Consider the following 27,087-nt stretch of genomic DNA (forward strand, 5'->3'; position numbering starts at 1 on the left):
ACATGTACATGAAACCGTTGGGTGCAGTCATCCGGAGTTTTGGAGTGCGCTGTCATCAGTACGCTGACAACACGCAGCTCTACTGCTCCTTTTCAACTTCATCAGGTGTGGCTGTGGATGTGCTGAACCGGTGCTTGGCTGCGACAATGGACTGGATCAGGGCTAATAAACTGAAACTCAATCCAGACAAGACTGAGATGCTGCTGGTGGGTGGTTCCTCTGATCGGATGGAGGGTGTTCAACCGGTTCTGGATGGGGTTGCACTCCCCCTGAAGGAGCAGGTTCGTAGCTTGGGGGTTCTCCTAGAACCATCTTTGTCACTTGAGGCACAGGTGGCCTCGGTGGCACGGAGTGCTTTCTACCAACTTCGGTTGGTGGCCCAGCTACGCCCCTATCTGTACAGGGATAACCTAGCTTCAGTTGTCCATACTTTGGTAACTTCCAAATTAGATTACTGCAACGCCCTCTACATGGGGCAGCCTTTGAAGACGGGCTGGAAACTGCAGCTTGTGCAAAATGCGGCGGCCAGATTGATAGCTGGAACAGGGAGGTTTGAGCATATAACACCGATTCTGGCCCGCTTGCATTGGCTTCCTATATGTTTCCGAGCCCAATTCAAGGTGCTGGTTTTAACCTATAAAGCCCTACATGGCTTGGGACTGCAATACCTGACGGAACGCCTCTCCCAACATGAACCTACCCATACACTGCGCTCAACATCTAAGGTCCTCCTCCGAGTGCCTACTCCGAGGGAAGCTCGGAGGATGGCAACAAAGGAGAGGGCCTTTTCAGTGGTTGCCCCCCGAGTGTGGAATGATCTTCCCGATAAGGCTCGCCTGGCGCCAACGTTGTTATCTTTTTGGTGCCAGGTCAAGACCTTTCTCTTCTCCCAGGCATTTTAACAGCATTTAACAACGTTAAGTTTGTTTTTAATGGACCCCAGGATTGTTGTTTTAAATGGATACTGTTGTTGTTTTCATACTGTTTTTATGTTTTTTAAAATTTTTGTATACTTTTAATGTTTACTATTTTTAATTGTTGTAAACTGCCCAGAGAGCTTCGGCTGTGGGGCGGTATATAAATGTATTAAAATAAATAAATAAATAAATAAATAAGGGCAGAATTACTTATTTTCTCTGGAGTAGAGCACACGCACCCCTAAACTGCCCAATAGATTTGGCACACAATAGCTTAGTAGCATCTAAATGTTGATTTCATGAAAATGCAAAGCCGTCATGAGGTAAAAGTGGTTGTCTACCACTTCTACACTGCTAGTGCTCCTATTCGTTTGCTCCTGACCTAAATGGTAGGCCAAGGCAGGCAGCCATAACTACACCTGCACCATTGGAAATGTGGCACCAAGGTTGCCTCTGTCTCACTTTTTTTCATCTGCAGCTAGGCAGGAGACTAACTACAAGCCTGAAGTTTGTTTGTTTTTTAAAAAAGGACAAATGCAGAATGACATGACATTCTGAGCAGGAGTGGGCAAAACTGAGGTCAGTGCCAAAAATGTTTGCCATCCCATATTCAAGCTAATTCTGCTAGTAGTAAACCAGGTGCAGAACCAGAAGCTATTTTGCTTCTGTTTTTTGTTTATTTTTATGATATAAGAATTTAACTAAAGGTCCACCTTTATTTATTTATTATAACACTTTTATCCTGCGCTTTAGCAAAAAAAAAAAGGCTCTCAAGGCAGCTTACAAAAATATTTTTTAAGACAGTTCCTGCCCACAGGCTTACAATCCCAAAAACAACAACCATGACAGAAAAGGAAAGGGAATTGGGAGGGAGGAAAGAAAAAGAAGCATATTCAGGCACTAGATTCTTAGTTGCAAAGTTCAGCAGCTGCTTCCTTTCCCTCTCCCGCTTATAGCCTCATATAGTTAAAGGCATGATGGAGGGATGCCTGACTACTACTTCCTTTCCCTCTCTGATGGCCTCAGTAGTGACAGTTGTTAGCAGGAGGGAGGGGGCTCTAAGCTGGAGCTGGACCCTGGCATGATGGAGAGGTGCCTGGCTGCTGCTTCCTTTCCCTCAGTACATGATGGGAATAATTAGTTTTTGAAATGATTAGTTTACTCTTATCTCCACTAGGATTTTGTAGTTGTCCCTTAACCAGGGATTTAAAGGCCCGCTTCCCCGGCACGTTAATAGCCAATCAAACACACAAGGCTGGAGAATACACTTAATCCATTTACTTCTGATACTGCAGTATGGGGGCACTCTCCGGTTCCATAAAATGGAGGCATCCAGAACAAAGGAATCTCACAGTATATATAGGCCCTGACTACAAGAGGGTGTTAGTCTCTTTCTAACCTTTCTATTGGCCAGTTCTGGATTTGCAAGTTAAGTTACATTCAATTTTCAAGTTAAGGTCTACAATCTCAATGAGTTATAGGTTACATTCGATGCTCTATTGGTCAAAAGTTTTTCCCTTTGTCTGCTAGGATATGATGTCCACCATTAAGGAATGCAAATGTGGCATGTAGCCACTTATAGCCACCCTTTGGCAGAGAAGCCATCTTTTAACCCTTGGCACATTACATTTATCAGAGAGATGAAACCTCTCCCTGGGGCCATCAAGTATATGATGGGAATAATTAGTTTCTGAAATCATTAGTTTACTCTTATCTCCACTAGGATTTTGTAGTTTTTTTAAAAAACAATAATAACAAAATTAGCCTCTCTTAAAAACAATGTATGATTGACTGGGTTCAGACAACACGATAACCAATGGTGATTTAAATAGTTGATGGTTGATTATTTAACCCACCATGGGTTATCATGTTGTGTAGAAGGAGATTTTTAACCAACAGTTGGTTATTTGGCTGAAATAATCAACGCCAATAATCAACGTTGTGCAGAGTTGGCTATTTGAACCACCATGTTGTGTAGTTATTTCCTTGGCCACTATTGGTTATTTCATCAACCACAGTATTGCAAGGCAGGAATGGTCAAAGCAGTGGCTGCCGCTCTAGTCCAGCTGGCAGGACAGATTGTCAACAGCAATGCCTGATGGGATACTACTGGGAGGACTGAGGGAGGGAGAGTAGGGAAATGACTGAGTCAACTCAGCATGGACTAATAGACAATTCAACGCTGATCCACACCATGGTTGAATATTATCATGTTGTGTGGGGAGTAGCTCTTAGATAAAACAAGTGTCGAGTTGATTATTACCAGACAGTTTATTGTGTTGTCTGGAAGCAGCCATTCTTTCTTCATTAAAATCTTACTTTACACAAAACTGGTATTAAGTGTATGGATCATAGAATTTCTTTCCAGCAGAAAGCAATTACTAAAAAAGGAAGAGTACATTCCTAGGATCGTGCTTGTTGTGCATATCCCTAAGAAAGTATACAAGAACTGAACAACACATTTTTTTTGTCAGTAATAATTGCTAAATCCCTATACATTGCTTTGAATGTGCTGTTAAACTGCCTCATTGGTTTGGTAGTGGAACAACTTTCGGCAGTGGGAAAGGATTCTCCTCCAATCTAACTTGACATTTAGATCAGTAATTCTATGATGCATGTTGCCCAACACATTTTGTTCAGTTTTTCTTTAAAACAACAAAACAATTTATTTTCATTAAAGCAAATATCACTGCACAAGCAGTTAAACAAGGCAGAAGGGTAGGCTTCGTGTAATTACTTTGAATGTGCATATTTACATTCACATATAAAGAGGAGGAATCACTTTGCACTATATAGGCAAAATTCAATATGTGAGAATTCCCCTTCCCTTCCCTGGGTTATCAACTTCAAGTGCACACTAAGCTAGTGCAACATTGTGTAGTAGTTTATTACGGCCACAAGACCAGCAAAGTAGAATAGCACTGTGAATACAATGATATAAAAGCAGTTACAGTTGATTAGAAGTAAAAATAAAATAAAAGTAAAATTGAATAAGCAGATTTAAAAAATGCACATGTCCCACTCATAAAAATACAAGATTTAGCAAGTAAAAACATTGTCAGACATTTACTATCATCCCATGCCGACAAGCAATTGCAGCAGCACAACATTGTTAGAGGTTGGTGTGAGTAACTCCATTATGCAATGAGGGGAAACGAACACGCATGATCAGGGAGAAGGGCTTTATATGAGTTTATTTTGTTCTGGAAAGGAACAATATTATTTGAAATACAGAGCATTTGACCACGTTTGAGGTGGGTTGTGGATAGGAAGAGATCTGAAATTGCTACAGCCAAGTACAAAGGTTGTTCTAAGTAGAAAGGTAATCATATTGGGTAATCTGTGAGTTGTGCTTTACTAGCTTTTTGCATTGTATATAATAAAACATTTTATCCTATTTCAAAGGCCTTACTTATGTGAAGGCAAGTATGATTAAAAGGGTTATTACCGGTAGGAATTATTTTATAAAATAATTGTTTTCTAAAGTGCATTTTAAATAAAAGCAAGAATGCTCTTGCTTTTAGGTAGATGCTTTTGGGAGGCTTTCTAGAGGGAATGGGGGTTGCAACTATCATTTATTTTGAAGGGGAAGAAAGGAAAAGAATATTAACTACTTCTTGAAATATATTTATTATAGCAGGCTGAAAATCCATCAACTTCATCAAGTTGAACAGTTTTTATGTTGGCTAAAAACATTTGATAAACATATTCGTTTATATTTTATACTGCTTTTATACTGTATTTTATATTATGGTTTTATACTGTTGTTTTATACTTTGAATTGTCTTAATTTTGTAAACTGCCCAGAGAGCCTCCCATGTATACAACCAATATAACTTAAGTATTATAGGATGGTTACTTTGTGGGTTATACAGCGTATTTGGTATACAAGCAGTAGAGCAAGGGTAAGTTATTTGCGGTCCTCCAGATGTTTTACATTACAACTCCCATCAGCCTTAGCCAGCATAGCTGGTGGTGAGGGATGATGGGAGTGGCAGGCCAAAACATCTGGAGGGCCACAGGTTGTCCACCCTTGACTTACAGAGTCTTGTGAGTTTTGTTGAATGAACAGACCCTGAATTAGTTGACTGACAAACTTGAATTATATGTTTAGGTATTATTTACCACTGTGATCTGACCAAAGAAGAGCTAGAGCCAAGAGTTTTCCGAGAGGTCACAGTGAAAGGGTTTGATCCTTCAGCTTACCAAACAGTACAGGTAAGTAAAGAAATACTATTGTGTGTTCTTTCTAGGTTCTAATAATCTGCTGCAAAAGCTAACAAAAGTTGCAGTTGGTTAAAATCACGTTTGAATTGACATCTGATTATATTTTGCACCATTTTCAGTTCCTGCGATAAATTATTAAGAAGCATCCTTAAGTCTGTGGTGCTTATTATTGTGCCATACTGTGCTGTTCACAATTAAAAACTGGTGCTTGCTATCAGTCATGCTCTATTATCTTCAAAGTAACTCTCTGGAGTCCCCAACCAATTGTATTGATGGCAAAGGGACTTGTAACCTGGACTGCTATTGGAGCATTTCCTTCCAAATTCAGCTTCAGTATAAAGATCCTGGCTTGTAGTCACAGTTCCATGTTATGTCCAAGCTCTGGTTTGATGTCAGTTCATAAATCAGAAAAATGGAGTGACCAGGTGGAGGAAGAGAAGCGAGAGACAGAATTGAGTGGTTGTGGGGGGGACACCATGACTTTAGGTCCTGCTCCTTTTTCTCTGTCTGCTTGGAAGGTGCTCGCAGTCTAAGCAAATGGGAGCATGTCTCCAGTCTTACTCACAGGACTTCCCTACACCCCTGTGTCGACCTGGGAATTCCTCCAGGCTGTCCTATAACTTTCCTGGAATTTTTCTGGGGTTAGGATATAGCTGTTGGGGTCCAAAACAAGCCAGGGTCCATTTTCTCTCTCCACTTTCCAGAGCACACCCAACCAGCTTAGACAGCTCCTTTCCTCAGCCTTCAAGGACTGCTTTTTTGCTTGCTGCATCATCTGTTCTCCTCACGCCACCCAGAATCCTTTACTGTTCTTCTCCCCATTCCCTCTCTCAGCTCATCAGCAACCTAGATTGGAACCAGAATTCAGCTGCATGCTGGGACCAATTGTAAGCCCAAGGAAATTATGTCTGTGTGCCTTCCTCTTCTTCCCAGAGTTCCTGCTTCATCTGCATACAGTGTGTAATAACCTAGAGGGGGTGAGGGTGGCTGGCTGCATAGTTAGCTGAAACCTGGACAGGAGCACCCTTGCTAGAAGGGAGGATCCACAGCAACAATTTGTTGCAACTCTCTCGTCAACCAAAACCAAACCACTCATGCACAGAAGGAGGTGTGAGCAGATTTGTTTCATACCCCTCCAAAGGTTTGCACGGGTATGAAACATTAAGAATGAAAACTCCTAAAGGGAGCAAAACAGCCCAAAGAGGACTCTGTGGGGCAGAATGTTGACTGACTCAGAGGAAAAACACACACATGACAACTGGATGTGGAGGGGAATAGAATGGAGTGGCTGGCGAAGGAAGAGACCATAGATTTTAAAAGGTTGTAGAGAGAAATCTCTCATCGTCTGGATAGGCTATTGGTTCACACAAAGAAGCTATTTTTAAATGTCCCAGAGGCAGAAATGAGAGCTTCCCATGTAAATTAATCAAGAAATCCTATATTATACTGTACCTGGGATTAGGCAACAGTTTGTCCATCCCATCCTCCCCACCCCCCACCCAAAAATGGAAAAAATATCCAAAGTCTTCTCAAGGTGGACTAAGCATTCTCACTGGATGTGGAATGCTAAGTTAACTGTTGGTGGGTATGGGAGAGGAAATTGGGCAGACGGATGGAATGGAGTGGCTAGAACCATGAACAGAAACACCCCACACTGCAACATTTTGTTGCAGGGCCACACTTGTTGCTTAATACAAATTTATTTATTATTTCTTTATTTATTGCATTTATATACCGCTCCAATAGCCAGGGCTCTCTGGGCAGTTTACAGAAAATGCACTATGGGCATAAGCATCACGTTACCTTCAAGGGTGAAGGAGTTTCATCTTGTGTTTTTGTAAAAAATACATTGTTTTGTAACTTTAAAAAGTACAGTGTTCCTAGATTCGGTGATATGGCAATAATTGAATTCAAATACCCGTGTAATTAAAGTGTATCAGTGAGAGGAAAAGTCTAATGGGTATCTTAGGTTAAAATGCTTGTGGAATCTAAAATCACTTCTATACTTGCATCAATTGCATATTAAATTATGCAAACATTCGTTTTAAAACTGAAAGTTTTATGTTAGACTATCTAAATGCTTTTTCTCTTACTATTTTTCTCCCTGGGGGCTACAAAAGTTTATGTAGGAGCAGAGAGAAGTTTGCACATTTGTGCTTAACTGAGCCTTACTGTTGTAATGTAAACTGTTCATATGATTTATATAAAGACCATGCCTCCTCATTTTTCCTTGTGAACCTGTAAGCTTGGCTTTTCTCTGCTGCTCCTATTTTTACCTCATGCTGATACTCCATCATGGATTAAATCTCCAACTGTTCTAGTTCAGATTTCAGTCACATTTATTTTGGCATGCCAAGATTATAAGAGCTGAAATGGTCAAAGTGAAGCCAATTGCTTTGATCCCAACGCTACTTTAGGAAATACAGAATGATAGGCCGCAGGGATTGTCTGGGCAGTTATGGAAATATTTTAAAGGGAAAGGACCATGAGTGGTTGAGGATGACAGTTGATTCTGTTTAAGGAAAGGGCCATATTTTTTAAAGTTAAACCCTATGAAGGTTCCTAAAACCAAATGTGTAGAAGACAAAATTTTAAAAGGGATTTGCAAAGAGTAATTTCTTCCCAAGAAAGGGAGCAAAAGTACTGAGAGAGAAGGAGGAGAAAGAGACAGCACCAAAACAGCTGAAGGGGAGAAGAATAAAAAGAAAGAAAGGGCTTGTTGAATGCCCTGATTAGTAATTTGATACAGAATATAACTTATTTAGTAATAAGACACTGACTGTTACCCATTCATCTTTTCAATAATTATAAGTTTTTATAAACACGTGACTTGGCCTCTTCTGTGCTTCAGGAGAGAAGTAATACTTGCCTGACAGTTAAAGTAGAGGAAGAAGGGGGAAATTTATGTAGTTGATACCTATCACTAAGGGATAGTAGGTAAGAGCTCCTGGAAATCTGTAACGTCAAAAGAGAGTTCATGTGGATCCAGTTTACACATCATAATGTCAGATCTTGGGTTAATGAACCCACAGTTTGTGGAGATGTGAGTTCTACGAAAGCTGCTTCCGGTTTACATAAACAACATACGAATGGCCTTTTTGTAGGTTCTTAGTATGACGTACAAACCTGGACACTCTGGGTTGTTTATGGGCTAAACAACTCAGAGTTAACCTATGATTTTTGTTAGGTTAACTCTGGGTTGTTTAACCCATCAATGTGCATACCAGCAAATTGAATGCTAGTTCAAGCTTGTCAGTGCCATCAGTGCCACTTGCTGCCTCGACTGCTGCTATGTTTTCTTGTCCTCCACATGACTTTCTTAATTTTCCTGAGCCAAAGGAGCAGGAGCTTCCAGCAGCGAGAAAGACCGAGAGGTAGAGAGTGGTTGGACCAAAGTTTCATACTGGTAGGCTACTCTATAGGTTCTGCAATTTATTACTGTTATTATTATTAATCTACAAGTTGTGCACGAAGTGCAATATACCCTAGTATAGTGATGGACAGAACAATGTTGCTGTGCTGTGCTAGTACATACCTTTCACACATCCCTGATTTTGAACCTAGCCTTTAGAACAGGATCATATTCTTTTAAATGCCTGGATTTTCACCACATGTTTCGGATCTGACAGAAAAACAGAATCACTTTTTCAGTGAATAGAGTTTATTTCTGTCATTTGACTGATAGAAACCTTCATTTACAAACATCTGGACCGCATAGTGAGCTTAATATATCTCCTTTTTTGTTATATTTAAACAACTTATAGAATAGAATATTGGTGCATTTCAGAAGTCGAAACACGTTTAGGACCATCCTTTCCCTTCACATAGAACTTTTTCTATGAAATGGTTAGCACGACTGGTAATCTCAACAAAGGTTGAGGATGAATCAGAACTGAATTTAATTGGCACAGGTGTAACAGAAATTGCTTCACAATATCTTCCCACACCTTTCCTGAATCTTGCTATCTTTACTAGTGTGTCATTTTTGAGTATTAAATGTTCTAACTTTATTTTGTAATGAGAACCATTTTTAAAAAAAGTTCTAGTAAAGTTCATAAATGGCCTTGTGAAACAAAATGAGAACTTCAGATGATACTTTTTAAGAAGGATTTATTGAGGGTTTTCTTTCTCTAGTATCTTCCCAAGCATAGATAAATGGTCCTCTGCTGATAAGAACTAATATTCAGTGTCTTTGTCATCCTGCTAAGGGGCATCATCCTTAACACAATTTAAAAGGTTCATATTTCAGAAGAGCTGTCTCCTGCTCTGTTCTTTGGAAAAATAAATTGCTGTTAGCTAGCATCATTGTGAAATAGCTATCTCCTAGCCACAAGGAATAGATAGATGCTGGCTGTTTGATTTTTAACAGAATTTAGACTTTTTATTGCCTCCTTCAACCAGATCCTCTAGCTTTGTATCAAAGCATCAAAATTTAGTAATATGTACTTAGAATGCAAGGTGTGTGATATTTGCCACCATATACAAACCCAATGCTTCCATCTAGAGTGGTGCCAAATATTATCCAGTTGTGATTTTCAAGTGAGACTAGCAATTTCAGGATTCCTCCCTCCCCCAAAAAACACTTTAATTGTGCCAACATTACCTTTTTTCAGACCTGTTCAGCACTATTGTTTCTCCTGTAGAGAGATGTGAGTTCTACGAAAGCTGCTTCCAGCTACCTCAGAGCATTTTTTTTAACCTGCTGCTTCTGATTAGTCATGTGGATGATCCCACCTATCAGGGTTTGTGCAGTAAATAGGTTGACATCTTAATACAGCCAATCAGATTTATTTAAATGATGATGTCACTGAGGGGCAAGTGAAGGTGAGGGCAATATCAACGAATATGTGACCATTTTCTCAAAGAAAGCAAAACAAATCTTCAGCTGGAGGCATATTTTTCAGCACTGCTGAAAATGTTTGCAAAAAACTGAGGAGTTTCAGCTCAGATCTGCTCCCAACCACTTTTACAAAGTCAGAATTAAACATCATTTTCTTCTCAATTGTTGGCCTTGATGAAAACATGGATGTCTTTACCTCTCATATTTTTCCAGCATTAAATGATGGGTTATTGCTGGCACAGAGGCAACAAATAAGTCTACAAGATATGGGCAGATTAATTTTCTTATCACTGTGGCATCTCAGTGCTACTTAAATTACTCCTTTCTTGCAGATATCTCTATATATTTTTCAAGAAAAGACGTGTCATGATAGTTCTTCTAAAGTATTTCATGAAACAGTGTTTAGTACACTTTTAGACCACCCAGTAGGCAAAGTTATTTTGCAGCTGTGCCTTTCTAGACTTTGAATGTCATGCTAAACCATTTCTTAGGGCAATGTGAATGAGCCGTTGCGAGTATTGGACTTATACTCTCCACCCTTCCTATCTGTGGCCGAGAGAAGGAGTTTGGAGGTAAAAACAGCTTCCCATCTTGTCCACAGCTCATCTAGGGTTCCCTTGAACAGCTCCTACTCACCATGGCAACTCCACCCACCTGCACCTCCTGCCTCATTGCTGCTTCCTTTTTTAAGATTGGACTTCTTTCTGTGCTTTCTCCTAGGCTTTCTGCTTTCTTTGTGAATTGGCATGTGTGTGTGTGTGTGTGTGTGTGTGTGTGTGTGTGTTAGCTTTGGCCCCACCCACCACAGGCATGCACCACCCATGGAAGGTTACGCATGTTGAAATGAGGCCCTCAATTTGAAAAACATTCTCCACACGTAGCTTAGCATGATGTTTGAAGGTATCCAATGCATAACAAATAACAATGAAAATCCAGAGACCTGCAGCCAAAGCTGAAACCAAGAATGCCTGGACTCTTTATGAAATACTGTTGAACATTGTTTCCTTTTTCAACATCTTTGGTGACCAGGTGAAATGAGGGATAAGTAACTTGAGCATGTGCAGCTTTCCTCAATGCTGCATTATGAGCTTTACCCACAAATCCTCACTCTTCTACACTGCTGTTAAAAGTACAGGTCCCTGTCTTCCATTGAATCTGTTATCCTGCTTAACAGATGAGATGAATACTTTTTGTGAATAGGTAATTTTAATAGCTCACCCACCTGCAATACATCAAGATGGTTTGAACAGTGGTTTCTAGCATGATACATAGTTGGAAGAAATTTACTTCAAGTGGCTAGTTGAAAGGTTGACTGATGAATAATAATGTTGAGATGCAAGGCTTGATTCCAAACTTGAATTCAAATGCCTCTTGTTAAAAGGTGGTGTTGAGTGAAAGTAGACCTGCTCCAATCCATAGCTATTGATCCAAACTCTCACAAATTGCTTACTGTATAGAAAATGGAATAGGTACTACATACTTAAAAGATATTTAATGGAAATTTAAAGGAACACTTTTCTCATCTTTAAAGGACTGCAGTACTCTGTATAAAGATGTATTTTAAGTTTTACTGTGAGTTCATCTTTACTCAAAGGAAGGGTAAAGTCCATTTGCTCCTCTCTCCCCCTTCAGTATTCTTTCTGAAATGGAACACTGAGAAGGGCCGGGACTTTATCCTTTTTACTGCAGCTTACACAAATATTCTTCTATGAATACAGATTGATTTCACTTCTTTGGATTAACAATTAGCACATTATTATTTCTTATAACACCAGTATTCCCAAGACAGACAATAATCTTCTCTCAGATCTCTAGTTTCCCATTTCTTTTGTTGAAGGACTCAAAACAGTTTTACGGAAATGGGATACCTTTTTAAAAAAACTTACAGGGTGCTCAGAGATACATAGGACATATAGATAAGATTGTTCATCCTGATAGTCACTAGATATAACTAGTGATGGATGACTTCCCCTAAGCTGAATTCTGAATTGAATTCTCCCCAAAATCTAATTTTGAATTTGGGTGCTTAGTTGTGTCCCAAGCACAAGGGAGTCCTGAAAAAAAAATTCATTTATTAGGCACCCTGGAAACTGTGTGCCCGTGTTTCTGGTATACTGCCATGGCAACATTTGAGGAATTTGGGAGGTAGAGTGGGATTAAGAGTTGATACGTAGATACAGACCTTAGGGTGCTTGCTTTGCATGCAGAAGGTCCGAGGTACAATCCTTGGCATCTTCAGGTAGAGTTAGGAAAGAACCCTGCCTGAAACCCTGGAAAGCTGCTGCCAGTCAGTGTCGACAATATGGGGCTAGATGGACCTGGTTTGACTCAGTATGAGGCAACTTCCTATGTTCCTAAATTTGAAGAAATTAGCACTAGTTTTTTAATGCCATTTATTTAGAATTGAGATTCAGTAATTACAAACTTTGCCATTGTTACTAGTTAGAAGTATAAGAACATTGATTTCATGCATTTAGAACCACAAATTTGACTGGGAAAATAGTGCAGTGTGTTTCTAGGTTAGCTTTATGTTTTTCCCATTGTGATGCTGCTTGCAACCTAGCACACTATCAAAATCAGTATGAAACTAGTTTTAGAAGTATGGAGCCAGGGAAAGACTGGATGGAACTAAAGTGCATATTGGGACAGTTACATCTCTGAGCAGTACAGAAATGAGGTAATCAATTCTAATATTCCTAGTTCAATACAGAGAACTTTCTCTTTTTACATCTTTCAGTTGGGGTTAAGGTGTGTGAAATCCTGTTATCCAGTATATATGGGAGAGGCAATACATTCTGTAATAAGTCCCAGAAGATGTCTATCTTTAAGAGAAGACAAATTATAGATGGCCTTCTTTGAACTGTATTCAGTAGTGCTGTGCCAGTCTTACAAATAATATTCATTAGCATTAGTTCCTAACAATAACAGCACTCCCTTAATGAAGGTAGATGATATGCTCAGAGGAGTTGTTTAATGTCTGTTACAGCAAATGAAAGAATTTTTTTTTTGGCTTTGAAATTAGATCTAATTGGAGAGTAACAGTCTTTGTTTGGCAACTCAAGTTTCTAGCATCTCTCCCCGCTCCCTATGGAGTGTGTTTGTAGATGTCTGTTCTCTGCCCAGAAAATGAAAAATAGCTCTTGAAAGAGTGCTATTTATGTTTATATCCTATGAACTTCTGCACAGACAACAAACATCTTGCTTCAGATTCCCATCCATGGTTATAAAGGCAGAAATAGTGTTTGGGTGAGAGCACTGACATTGGAACATAAGCAGATGCCTCATGCTGAGTCAGACCCTTGGTCCATTCAGCCCAGCATTATCAACCTGACTAGCAGAGGTTCTCCAGGTTTTCAGGCCGGGTTTTTTTCAGCCCTACCTGGAGATGCCAGGAATTGCACCTGGGACCTTCTGCCTACAGAGCTTGTGCTCTACTACTGAGTGATGGCCCCTCCCCTAAACAGCTGGTGCCTTTTGCAAGAGCGTGCTGTGCTCATGGGGGTGGTGCTTGCTCTATAGCAGCTAAAGCCTGAATAGGCCTGGTTCACATGTAACAATAGCCCTGAGTTTCGGTGGTTGTTAAATCGTGACTTGTTTATTTATTTATTTATTTATTTATTGTACTTATATACCGCTCCCATAGCCAGGGCTCTCTGGGAGGTTTACAGAAATTCTAAAATTAAGATTAAAACGAGTATACAAAATTTAAAATTCTAAAACACAAAACATATACACATAAAGCATTAAAAACTGTTAAAAAACTAAAACATGTGGGTAATTAAGATGTGCCGCCATATGCCAACATATGGATCCATTATCCATATGTTGTTAGATAATAGATTTGTGTTACATGTGAACCCTTCACTGTGGTTTAACTATGGATTGTTAACCACGAACAACCCAGAATTCACAACCCAACAACAGACCATGGGTTCTCTGAGTTGTTCAAGATTAATAACCCATAGCTAAACCATAGTGCTGGGTTCACATGTAACAACAAGCCATGATTCAACAACAACTCTTGATTCAACAACTGCCAAAACTCATGCTGTTGTTACTGTTCGCACCTAATGGCAACTCACGATTCAGCGACAACCCATACTCAACCCATGCTCTGGGTCATATTGTAGAGTTCCTTAAATCAGCTGATTATTTAGAACCTTGAATTTCTTCAGGTTCCCAATTCAATTTCATCTAGCATTTCTTCTTTTTGTATTTTATCTCTGATGTCATCCTTCATTCAGCTCTGTATTTCTGATTTTCACGCTCAACTGTATAATCTGAGGGTGATTGCAATAGGCAGAGCAGATAAACTAGCCATTTACTGTCCTCATTTTCATTAGAACCACTTAATATTACTTTTAAAAGGCATGAAAGATATATGAAGTCCTTAACTTGAGAAGGCCAGTGTACAGACCTTTCCAAGAAAAGTTGTATATGAATAGCTCTGAAAATTGGTTCAGAGGAACCAATGGAAAATAAGCACGTGTTTTACTCTGTTTTACATTTTCATGCATCTTAAGTGGGGGGGGGGGGGGGAGAGTGTTCTTGTATTTTCTTGAAGTATTGCAGGAAATGGCCATAAATGTCTTATTTTCACATTCTCACATCTTCCTAGGGCCAGCTTAAACATTTGACTTGGCACCTAAGCATTACCAAGAAAGTCTTCCACATTGTGGAACTCCCATATGTAACCTCTAACATTTCTAAACAACTTGGTATACAGTGGGATTAATTTACATGAAATAGCTTCCATGCCATGTACTTCGGACATGGAGATCCTTCACGCTGCCATGAGGTCCTTCACACTGAAAGGTTTAATCACATAAAAATTGTTTATAAATGTTATGGTACCTGCAGTAGGACATTCAAGAGCTGTTAATGTTGAAACGCGTCCAGCAGGCTGACTATTTACTAGTAGCTATGATCAGCCTATGGCAAATTCACTCCCTTGGCCATGTGTTTCAGTGGCTGGGAAGAATGGGATTTGGCAACGTTCTTTTGAAAATTAGTTTTCACTGCACTACACTCAAAGGTAATTCACATGCACCTATACATCCGTTAATGGCTCTGAGCTGAAGGGAGACATTCTCCCATTAAAAATTACGATGTGTGGATATTTTGTGAAATATTATGACTGTTCCAGCTATAGCATTCAATCTGAAACGATTGTTTCCCGTGTACAAGTCATCACACTCTGATGTAGTCATCAAATAAAGAGCATGCGCATGTGTGAGCTTGCTCTCATCTTCTAGTAAAGCAGTAGAAAGTATATCTGTGAAATTGTCGGCACTTCAGTGATGCCACACGAAGCTCACTCATATTGGTAGTGGTTTGCAATATGATTTTGATAAAGCTGTAAGTCTATAACTTAAGATGAGTTCACATAATTGGCTGTGATCTTTCCTCAATCAACCTTGGTTCACATGGGGTATGTGTCATAGGAACATGCTATTTACTGAATCAGACCCTTGATCCATCTAGCACAGTACTGTCAACACAGACTGGCAGCAGCTCTCCAGAGTTTCAAACAAGATTTTTTCCCAGCCCTGGCTGCAGATGCTGGGGACTGGGACTTTCTGCATGCAAAGCAGATGCTCTGTCACTGAGCCACAGCCCCTCATGTGAAGTGGAAGTACATGTGTACACTGATACATGATAATGATATAGCTGAGACGGGTCAAATGAACATAACCTTATTTGTGATGATCAGAAGAGCGTTTACTTTTGCTTGCATTAATGTGCTGCCATCAGCACTATTAGAACAACAATTTAGTAAGATTCCGGACTTTTATGAGATTTTATTTTTTTAATTTGATTTATTTAACATTATTTTTAGGCTTTCCTAAGTGTTGTGCCCTCTACTGTCACTTAAAAAAAGCAAACTTTACATGATTCTATCACTTAAACACTGCATTCTTATAAGAGTTCCTTTTTTTACATCAAAACAGCCTTTTAGTAATAAACAGTTGACAATTACATTACACAGATGTTAGCTTTCAGCTTTACTTCAGAACTTATTCACTCTCCTTGTGCCAATACTCATGCAGAGTAAATCGCTTTTCTCAAACTAATTGTTTCTCCCCCTTGAGGCATCTCTCATGTACCTTAGAAAATAGCCTGACCCTGCAAATAGAAAGTCATTAATATTCTTAGCACAATGTTTTCCCACTGCAAAGATAAATGATCATAAGCATAGATGGCCTTCATTGTCATAGAGTGATGATCCTCCAGGCAGCAGGTACGGTAAAATCTAATAAATAGACTGACAACAAATCACCTTTCAGAGAAGAGCAACAAAGGTGCAGTAGGTGTTAAAACTAGGAAAGACTGATTTGAAGAGGTTTTCTGAAATGTTATTGCATATATGAGAAGATCCTGGTGAGGAATAATCAAAATTGCATGACAAAAAATCTAACCTTTTCTCCTATATTACAATGTGAAGTTCATTTTAGTAAATCTTGAAATCTACGTTTATAATCGTTTTAAGCTTACAACATTCATATTCGGGCAGTACCTTTATTAGGCTATTTAGTTAAGGTATTGTCGCTTCCCTGAATTTTATCCCAAAGGATACTTCAATCCAGGATGCTACACTGAATGGCCCTGTTCGCACGTAAACTAATTTTAGGTTATGTTTGGGTTTAAGCTACAAGCAACCCATAGTGTCCAGGTTCGCATGTCACACAACAATCTATGATTGGGCTGATTGGAAGTTGATTTTGCAAAGTGGAAGCGGCTGAAGTGCACCACGCAACCCTGCAAACCATAGGTTAGTTAATTAACACACAATTTACCACCGTTATGTGTGAAACAGCTCAAATTGTAAAGTGCTCCCAGTGACCTGATCAAAACAAGAATGAGCTGTTAAATTTTGCATCAACTTTATTCCATGCAGATTAGCAACAACTCCATAGTGAGGTTTGAACTTGAAAAAAGATTAGACTTCTGAAAACAATTCCAAACATTACTGTTATCTGAAAGTTCATATGCAGTGTAGAATCCAGCAGCTGGAGTGTTAAGAAAAGCTCTGTTGATAGCAAGTATATCTATTCAGAAGGCAGCCTATTATTACTACACTCTTGGTTGAATTCTACTTCTGTTGACTTGCCCGCACTCAGTCCCCAACTAGAAGCTAAACAAGACTTAAAAGTGTTTCTAATAAAAGGGTAAGCATTGTCTCTGAGTGGAGCTTTAGAGAGCTTCTGCCAATCTACTCCTGGGCTGAATGGGCTATTGGTTTGTAGTATGAAGTAACTATTATTCAGTGTGAAAAATGTATTTATCATATTCGTTGTGCTCCCAATTGCTACTGGGAGATTGTTAATAGGATTCTGTGACCAGATTCGGATGACACACCACAGCTCATTGTGGGTTATTTAATCCACAATGAGCAATAGCTCCCATGGGCATCAGGATATGTATGCAACCCCACTCAGAGATTGTCATACCGCGAGAACCCAACAAGCATGGGTTATGTGGGGGTTAAACAACCCTCGCATTAACCCTAAAACAGACCATGAATAATGCAAGGATTGCTTTGTATCAAACCTTTTGACATTTGATATTTCTGTAGAGGGAATTAAATTCTTTTTTATTTTGTTAACAAAATGTTGCCTTGAAATGTTGCCTTGGACACTTCAAAGAACGGAATTATTTTATTAACAAAATGTGCCTCCACTACAGGATGTCTGTCGAAACTGCTTTGAAAATTATCTTTCTCTTCCTTCTCTTTCTTTCCTGCCACCTGGTGAGTTTATTTCCAGCAACCATTTGCTGCTAGACTGCCAGGCTCACTAACGAGGGATTTTTCTAAATGACTGGGTTCTGGCACTTAGCCTCCATCAGCATGACGCTGCTTCTGGCCCCATGGGTGGGTGGTGAAATGAACTCTCCTGAAGGCTTCCTTGATTATTTATAATGATTCTTCTATTTTCCAAAACAGCTTTGTTTGACATATCTATGCACTTGACACTCTTACTTTATAGAAACCTTTATATTACATTGAAAGTTTAGCAGCAAGCAGTCAGCATTTATACAAGTGGCTGTACTTTTACTTGTACAAATCAGTCCTATGATAGCCATGGGGGGAGTGGAATGGGGTGGGTTGGTTGCTTGCTTGCTTGCTTAAATGGGCATTCAGAATACATCTGACTCCCACAGTACAGACACAAGTAATTGGCTTGTGCTGAATTCCTACCAGAACACACTACAGATAAAACTTTCCTGAAGATGCTCCTAATGCATTTAGATTAGTGCTACTGTACTGAACTGAGATCATCTCATATTGAAAGGAGTCAAGATGAATCCTTCACAGAGGACATCTGGTAAGATATCTGGCCACCACATTTTCATCTAGGCAATCATCCTGCTCAAATCATGCATATGACTAATTGTGTCGCATTGGAAATACACACCCAACCTGAAGTCATGCAATATGGAAAGATGGCATTCAGATACAGAGGAGGACCATAAATATATCAGCTGTAGTATACTACTAGTCTATCTAACTCAGTAATGTCTCTGTCAGCAGGTTTCCTGGGCCTTACACAGAGGCCTTCTCCCCCACACCTCTGCCCCCTCCAGTGTCTGATACTGTTTCCATCACCTTGTTAATTTGGTTCAACAGCTCCTGTCACAGATTGACAAGAAGTCTGTTATTCTGTGCAAGTCCTTCTGTGAAAGACTTGTTAAACTGAAGTGCTTTCAGGACTGGCCTGGAAGATGTCCTCGTCACCTGTTGCTTGCCATGTGACCATAAATAGTAGATTGTTTGGAATGTGTGCAGAAGCATCTTCAAATATTTTTCTCCATTGCATTCTTCTCCCCTACCCACCCACCCCGATTCTGAAACAACTTCTGTCTGTGTTGCTGTGATTGGGCAAGAGCTAATATGGGAACTCGCAGTGGTGTTCGGTGTTTAATTTTACCAACTGTGGGCACGATGCTAAATATTCTGACTAGATGTCACATGGGAGTGAGGATCATACTCCTCTTGGAGTTATCTGCTAGCTGCTAAAATAGCTCTTGCCTAGTTTTCAGTGTGGTTTATTCCAGCAAAGACATTGGTGTTTCCTTAGAAAAACAACGACACTTCAAAGAACGGAAGTACCTCTCCCTGTGTGTGATCTACCATGCCCAAACAGGGCAACCTTTTCTCAAAGTACCAATTCCCTGGAAAGTAATACCTCAGAAACTAGGATGAGGGCCTTTTACAGTGGGGGGTTTGGTGCTGTAGAACTCCTTTCCTAGAGAAGCCCTCCATTGAAATCATCCATTTCTCTCATTTGTGTTGGATTTCAGAGACAACATAAAATCAAACTTTTGTTATCCTGTAGGAATTTAAACATTCTGAACTTGGTCTGGAAAACTACAATTGTTTATATATGTGTTTGTTCATTCAATTTATTTTATTTATTTTTAATGTATATCAATTTATAAAACACCTTTCAGTCCAAGTAGGGCTTCCAAGGCAACTTACCATTAAAACATAAAGCTATTTAAAAGCTTTTTTTAAAAATGGAAACTATTAAGAACAAATTTGAAAACTTTAAAAACAAATTTCCAACTTTCATTTCCCTTTGTAAAGTACAATAGGTACCTGCAACTCAGACTCCTGCGAACACATTCCATGCTAGTGATATTTCACATTTTTTCTCTATCCCAGGTTTTCTACCCCAGCAAAGATGGTACCAAGGTCCCAATGTTTATTGTTCACAAAAAAGGAATCAAATTAGATGGGTCTCATCCTGCCTTCCTTTATGGTTATGGTGGCTTCAACATATCTATCACACCCAGCTACAGGTAAGCAAAGAATTGGGGGCTTATAAAAAGTTTGTCAAAATAATAAAAAATCATATGATTTTATATTAAGAGGATGCCCAATTTATTATGTAGGCCAGATTTGCAGCAAAAGAATACTGAAGCTAAACACAAAGGGAATCTTGAGTTTCATTGCAACCTGTTGGTTCCTCTCAAATCACCCAGATCACCATTCCTTAAAAAGGATATTGTAGAGCTTCAAAAGATGCAGAAAGGGGCAACCAGAATAATAAAAGGGAGTGAACAACTCTCCTGTAAGGCAGAATTACAACATCAGGGACTATTTAGTTTAGAAAAAAAGGCAAGGAAGGATAGGACAGATGTTTATAAAATTATGCATAGTGTATAGAAAGTGTGTAGAAAATAGGGGTGTGCACGGACCCCCCCGATCCGCCCCATGGGCCGATCCGAAAATTTCGGATCGGCCCACTCCGCTCCGCCCATAGTCCGCTCCTCTTCGCCGTGAAGCTCCGGCTCTGAATCGGAGCTCCGCAGTGGAGGGGAGTGGCGCCAGGTAAGGCCCCCCTCCTTCCTCTCCCTTACCTGCAGAGACCAAGGGGGAGGGGGGCCTTACCTGCGTCCGTCTGCAGTCCCTCGGCTTCTTCAATTGAGCCCGCGGCTCAACCAGGAAGTCTAGGCCACACCGCGGACGGACGCAGGTAAGGGAGAGCGGTTTACCTGGCCTTCCCACCGCCGCCGCTCGTGCGGCCTAGACTTCCTGGTTGAGCCACGGGCTCAATTGAAGAAGCCGAGGGACCTTGGACGGACGCAGGTAAGGGAGAGGAGGGAGGGGGGGTTACCGCATGAGCAACAGCGACAGCGGCAGGGCCCGGTAAACCCCATTTACCTTTCTGACGGAGCTCCGGATCGAGGCGAAGGATCCGCCTTCACCTCGATCCTCTTCGCCACGCTCTGCCAGCCCCCCAGTCCTCTTCACCTCCGCCTTAAGGGTAGGCGAAGCCCCCCGCTCCGCTCCTGCTTCTCCGGTTCGAGGAGAAGCAGAGCACATCCCTAGTAGAAAAGGTTTTGTCCCTCTTTCATAATGCTAGAACCCAGGGTAATACCATGAAAGTGAATGGTGAACAGACAAATAGGAGCACTTCTTCACACTGCACCATACTTAAACTATGGAATTTGCTTTCTCAAGCAGCGATAGCCACCAGCTTAGATGGCTTTAAAAGGAGATCAGATCATGGAGGATGAGACTATTGACGGCCACTAATCATGGAGGCTGTATGCTGCCTCTAGGATCAGCAGCAGCATCCTTCTCAATGGATAGTTCCTAGGAAACAACAGCGGAAAAGACCAGTTGCCTTCATATTCTGCTTGTGAGCTTTCCAGACTCATATTATGAGAAACAGGGTGGTGGATTAGATAGGCATTTGGATTAATCTAGCAGGGCTGTCCTTTTGTTCTTAAACAACCACCCAAAATACAAATCATGATTTGCTAATTAAGAGTCCTGTTTGGTCCCCTAATTCTCTTACCAGCTGTTTTTGGCCTCCAGAAGATTTCCATAGACCATACTTTCAAGTCTCCTTAACATGTAGATCCTCATTTTTATTTCTCCTATCGTAGAATTCCTGCACTAGCTTAAGGGCTTGACCAATCCAGAAGTCTAAGGTCCCCTGCACTTCACTTTTCTTACATGGAGAATCTTTGTGTAACCATGTAGTCTGAAATGTGCAATCACAAAATAGTACCCCTGGACTACACTAAGAGTTGCTTTGAGCCACACAGCAAGTAGAAATTAAGAAAGTGGAGAAAAATTCTGCTTACATTTCCAGGACACTAGTAGGTCAATGCTGCAAATCCACAAAATAAGTTCTTACAAGAATCAAACTACCCTTAGGGTTAAATGTGGCACATGTAGCTGAGGATAACCCTTTTTTTAAACTCTAGAATAAGTTCGAGCAGCTCCTATTTGGGTTGGGACCACTGCACACCAGAAGGGGAGGATCAGTGCTCCCCCCTCCCACATATATATACACACAGTTCACCCACCCACAGATGAGGAAGGGGGCAAAAAAAAAAAAAGTAAAAACAAAACAAACACAAAAACCTCTCGATGCCAATGAATACTTCTTTTTTAAAAAATCTCAACACACGTGAGGAGAAAAGATTCTGAGGGGAAATGTATGTATGGTAGGTTTAATCCTCCCTTCCTGGTATGCTGATCCAAATTGGGGCTGCACACACTTACTCTAGAATGTATATGTATGTGTGTGTACAGACTACACAATTAAAGTAATGTATAGTTTGACCCGAAGTCTCCTGTGGAGATGGAATTAAACCTGATTAGATTTTTCCATGGACATCCTTGTCATGTCTAAGAACTTGCGTTCTCACCCTTGATGGTTAGCAAAGGCAGCTTCCCACTGCTGGCCCAAATTGAGTGCAACCTTTAGATCTGAGCACTGCCGTAGAGCCATGTGGTTATGTTAGGAACAGTTTCTTTTAAAAAACATTTATTTATTTATTTATTTATTTATTGCATTTCTATACCGCCAAATAGCCGAAGCTCTCTGGGCGGTTTACAAAATTAAGACAATTCAAGTATAAAACAACAGTATAAAACCATAATGTAACATACAATATAAAAGCTCAACCAGATAAAAACAGAAGCAATGCAAATTTCAAACACAAATTTCAAACACCAAGTTAAAATTTATTTATAGACTGTTAAAATGCTGGGGGAATAAAAAGGTCTTCACCTGGCATCTAAAAGCATATAATGTAGGTGCCATTCCACAGCCGGGGTGCCACAGCGGAGAAGGCCCTCCTCCTGGTAGCCACCTGCCTCACTTCCTTTGACAGGGGCTCGCGGGGAAGGACCCCTGAGGATGACCTTAGGGTCCGGGAAGGTACATATGGGAGGAGGCGTTCCTTCAAATAGCCTGGCCCCAAGCCATTTAGGGCTTTAAATGTTAATACCAGCACTTTGAATCGGGCCCGGACCTGGACTGGCAGCCAATGAAGCTGGAAAAGGACTGGCGTAATGTGGTCTCGTCGGCCAGTCCCTGTTAGTAACCGTGCTGCCCTGTTTTGTACCAGTTGAAGTTTCTGGATCGTTTTCGAAAGCAGCCCCACGTATAATGCATTGCAGTAATCCAAACGAGAGGTTATCAGAGCATGGATAACTGTAGCTAGGCTATCTCTGTCCAGATAAGGGCGTAGTTGGTATATCAACCTAAGCTGATAAAAGGTGCTCTTTGCCACCGAGTTCACCTGTGCCTCAAGTGACAGTTCTGGATCCAAGAGCACCCCCAAACTACGGACCCGATCCTTTAGGAGAGTGCAACCCCGTCCAGGACAGGGCAAACACCACCTCGCCGGACAGATGAACCACCCACTAACAGTACCTCCGTCTTGTCTGGATTGAGTCTCAGTTTGTTAGCCCTCATCTAGTCCATTACCGTGCCCAGGCACTGGTTCAGAACAGCCACTGCCTCACCTGGGTTTGATAAAAAGGAAAGGTAGAGCTGGGTATCACCTGCATATTGTTGACACCTCAGTCCACATCTCAGGATAACCTCCTCCAGCGGCTTCATGTATATGTTAAACAGCATAGGGGATAAAATAGAGCCCTGTGGAACCCCATGGCTTAGGTGCCACGGCGCAGAGCAATAATCCCCCAGCACCACCTTCTGGAATCGGCCATCCAAGTAGGAGCGGAACCACTGCAACGCAGTACCTCCAACTCCCAGCTCAGACAACCTATCCAGAGGGATACCATGGTCGATGGTATCAAAAGCCGCTGAGAGGTCCAGGAGAACCAACAGGGTCGCACTCCCCCTGTCCCTCTCCCGGCAAAGGTCATCCCACAGGGCGACCAAGGCAGTTTCCGTTCTAAAACCAGGCCTGAAGCCCAATTGAAATGGATCTAGATAATCCGTTTCATTCAAGAGTGCCTGGAGTTGTCCTGCAACCACCCGCTCAAGCACCTTGCTCAGGAAAGGGATATTAGCCACTGGCCTGTAGTTGTTAACATCCTCCGGGTCCAGATTAGGCTTCTTCAGGAATGGTCTAATTACCACCTCTTTTAAAGAGGTCGGCACCACTTCCTCTCTCGAGACATTTACAACCTCCTGGACCCAGCCGGCGATCCCCTCCTTATTTGATGTAATGAGCCATGAGGGGCAAGGGGCAAGCACACAGGTGGTCGACCGGACTTGGCAGCACCTTGTCCACATCCTCAGGCTTCAATTACTGAAACTCATCCAATAAAACCGGACCAGACGGCGCTCTGAACGCCTCTACTAATTGGAGCTGCATTAAGCATGGTATCCAATTCATGATGAATCTGAGCGACTTTATCTTCAAAGTGCCGTGCAAATTTGTCACAGCGTGCTACCGAGGGTTCAACTATCTCACGCCCTGGCCCAGAGTGTAGCAGGCCACGAACCACATGGAAAAGCTCCGCCGGACGACACTGAGAAGATGCAATGCTGGTGGAAAACAACTGTCTCTTTGCCACCTTCACCGCCGCAGAGTAGACTCGATAGTGAGCTCTAACCTGTGTTCGATCAGACCCAGCACGAGTTTTCCTCCACCTGTGTTCTAGCCGTCTCTCCTGTTGCTTCATTGCCCTCAGCTCAGGTGTATACCAAGGAGCTGACCGGGATCTGCCCAGAGGGAGAGGGCGCTTGGGCGCGATCGTGTCAACCGCCCGAGTCATCTCTGCATTCCACAGAGCAACCTGGGCTTCGACAGGAGCACCGGCCATAGCAGCAGGAAAATCCCCCTGAGCCCTCTGGAATCCATCAGAGTCCATTAGCCTCTGGGGGCGGACCATTTTAATAGGCCCCCCACCCTTGTAGAGGGGAAAGGTTGCTGAGAGTCTAAACCTTAATAGAAAGTGATCTGACCATGACAAGGGGGTAGATGTTAATTCCCCCACTTTCAGATCACCATCCTCCTGCCCAGTCGAGAAAACCAAGTCAAGTGTGTGTCCGTTTGCATGCATTGGGCCAATGACATGTTGAGACAGCCCCATGGCTGTCATGACAGCCATGAAGTCCTGAGCCGCCCCAGATACAGGAGCCTCAGCATGGAATTTGAGATCCCCCAGAACCATCGTCCTGGGGTCCTCAACACCAGATCCGAGACAACCTCCGTCAGCTCAGGCAGGGAGACTGTTAGGCAGCGGGGTGGACGGTACACCAGCAGAATCCCTAATCTGTCTCGAGTACCCAACACAAAGTACAAACACTCCAGACCAGCACTCGACTGAACAGGAAGTCTAGAGAGGGAGATTGTATTTCTATAGACCTCAGCAAACCCCCCTCCCCAGCCCTCGAGTCAGTGCTGATGCTGCACCGAGTACCCAGGAGGGCAAAGCTGGGTGAGAGTAACCCCTCCCAGTTCACCCACCCAGGTCTCAGTGATACATACCAGGTCAGCCCCCTCATCCACAATCAAATCATGGATGAGGGAGATTTTGTTTTGGACCGACCTGGCATTCAGCAGAAGCACCACCAAACCCGAGGGCAAGCTGGTAAGGCCGCCAGGAACCATCTGGTTGGGGGGGAGGGAAACCAGAAGAGGGGATAGCTGTAAGAAATCTAGCCCCTCTTCTCCTCATCTGGCCTGTTATTCCCCCAATGCCATACCTCCCCTTACCCGTGACCACAGCTATGTGAGCACCCCCTGTGTGAGCACAAATCAAAAACATGTTCTTTGCAAGATTCCAGGAGCAGATGACCATGAGAAAACGTTCTCCATCCCAAGGGCTTTCTCCCTGCCAGGTGTCTGTGTCCATTTTTGTTGTTGTCATGTCTCTTATCTAGCAGCCAGTCATTCAGCCATGCACTTATAGATTCAACCTGACAATCAAGCCCAAATGAATGAGTCACAGGTCCAGAAGCTGAGAACAAAATGTCTGTTCTTGGCGGTGATCAAGTAGACTTCAAAAACACTTGCATAATATTTAAGCTTTGAGCCTTTCAAACTGCATCACTGAACTCAGCTGGAGGATCAAAATGTATTATTGTGTGTTAGCCACACAGATATTGATATGCCTAGCCAAGAGAATGTGTGCCGTCTGTGTTCTGGTGGGCCTTGTGTAAATTGGTGTATAAACCCTGGTAAGTTTAAAGTGAAAGATTCAGGCCAGTTTGTAGTATGAGCCTTCAATTAACATTGCATTTGAACAGTTCAGCCTTAATGTTCCAGGACTGGCACATTATAGACTGCTGACTGTTGGCATAGTTTTTGTGAGCAAAACTTCATGTTACTTTTCACACGTAGTTGTATTAAATTATGCATCTGTTGTTGTTGTTTTCCTTACTGGTTGCAATCTAGATTTTGCACTGCAATTGTAGGTTCCCCCCACCATGCAAACTGCAGGTGCAAGCGGGGTAATCTGGATTAGGATCACAGTGGGGGCAACGGGTTAAAGCTCCCCTACTCCAAAGCTGAGTTCCAGCCCAAATTGACAGGGCCACACATGGTTTTGTAGGGGTATGTGGAACGGGTCTGCTCTGCTCCAAAAATAGGTAGGAGCTCCAATGAGGTGCATCTCTGCTCCATAGGTATTTGATGGTTTTTAGACCGTCCCCTCTCCACTCCAAAAACTCGAAGCTCCATTGGATTTTTGGAGTAGAGCGCACACCCCTATACTTTTGTAAAGAAAAGGAACACACTTGCTACATATTTAAAGGTAGCATTGGTTTGACCATGTGAGAGAAGAGAGAGGCGCTTGGCTAGAAAAGACCTCATATAGAGATCTTAGAACAAGGTGATGGGAAAAATGGTGATGGCTTCATAGGGATGGGCAAACATGCAGTGTTCAAGCTGGTTAAGGTTCTTCACATTCCTCCTCAAAGTTCAGTTTGCCTTGTTCACATTCCAGAATGCAGGAGTCCATTTTTCTTGCAATCAGGAAAAATGTACATTTCTGAAAACGTATATTCTCTCCCCACCCCATAGGCTAAAGCATAAAAATGCGGATGTGGGGGGAAGAGTGCATGTACACAAGTGTGCGCACACAAACGGAACTGCACAGTTATACAAGTGTGCACTTTTGAACTCAAATTGTGTTTGGGGTTACGAATGGGTCATGTTCGCATGATTTGTGAACAGAGATGAAATTCTTGTACATCCCTATAGCTAAGAACCAGAAATGTTGGAAGAAAGCGAACATAAACAGGCTAGGAGCCTGAGTGGAAATAGAATTGCACACCAACAAAAACACCATCGCTGCCATACTCTTCCTTTGTTGGGAGGCAGTCACAAGAAAAACCTGCAGTGAAACTCTGTGTGTGTGTGTGTGTGTGCATG

At 41.7% G+C, this 27,087-nt stretch overlaps 1 protein-coding gene across 1 annotated transcript in view; it reads left to right on the forward strand.

The window, feature by feature from the left end:
* The window catches only part of PREP (prolyl endopeptidase), an 82,684-nt gene that overhangs the window by 44,227 nt on the left and 11,370 nt on the right, over positions 1-27,087 (forward strand). The window contains exons 10-11 of the mRNA XM_063124839.1: positions 5,032-5,135; positions 19,652-19,788. Coding sequence (XP_062980909.1) covers positions 5,032-5,135; positions 19,652-19,788 — 241 coding nt within the window. The remainder of the gene's footprint in view (positions 1-5,031; positions 5,136-19,651; positions 19,789-27,087) is intronic.

The sequence above is a fragment of the Elgaria multicarinata genome, chromosome 4 (genome assembly GCF_023053635.1).
Source record: "Elgaria multicarinata webbii isolate HBS135686 ecotype San Diego chromosome 4, rElgMul1.1.pri, whole genome shotgun sequence".
NCBI classification, from domain to species: domain Eukaryota; kingdom Metazoa; phylum Chordata; class Lepidosauria; order Squamata; family Anguidae; genus Elgaria; species Elgaria multicarinata.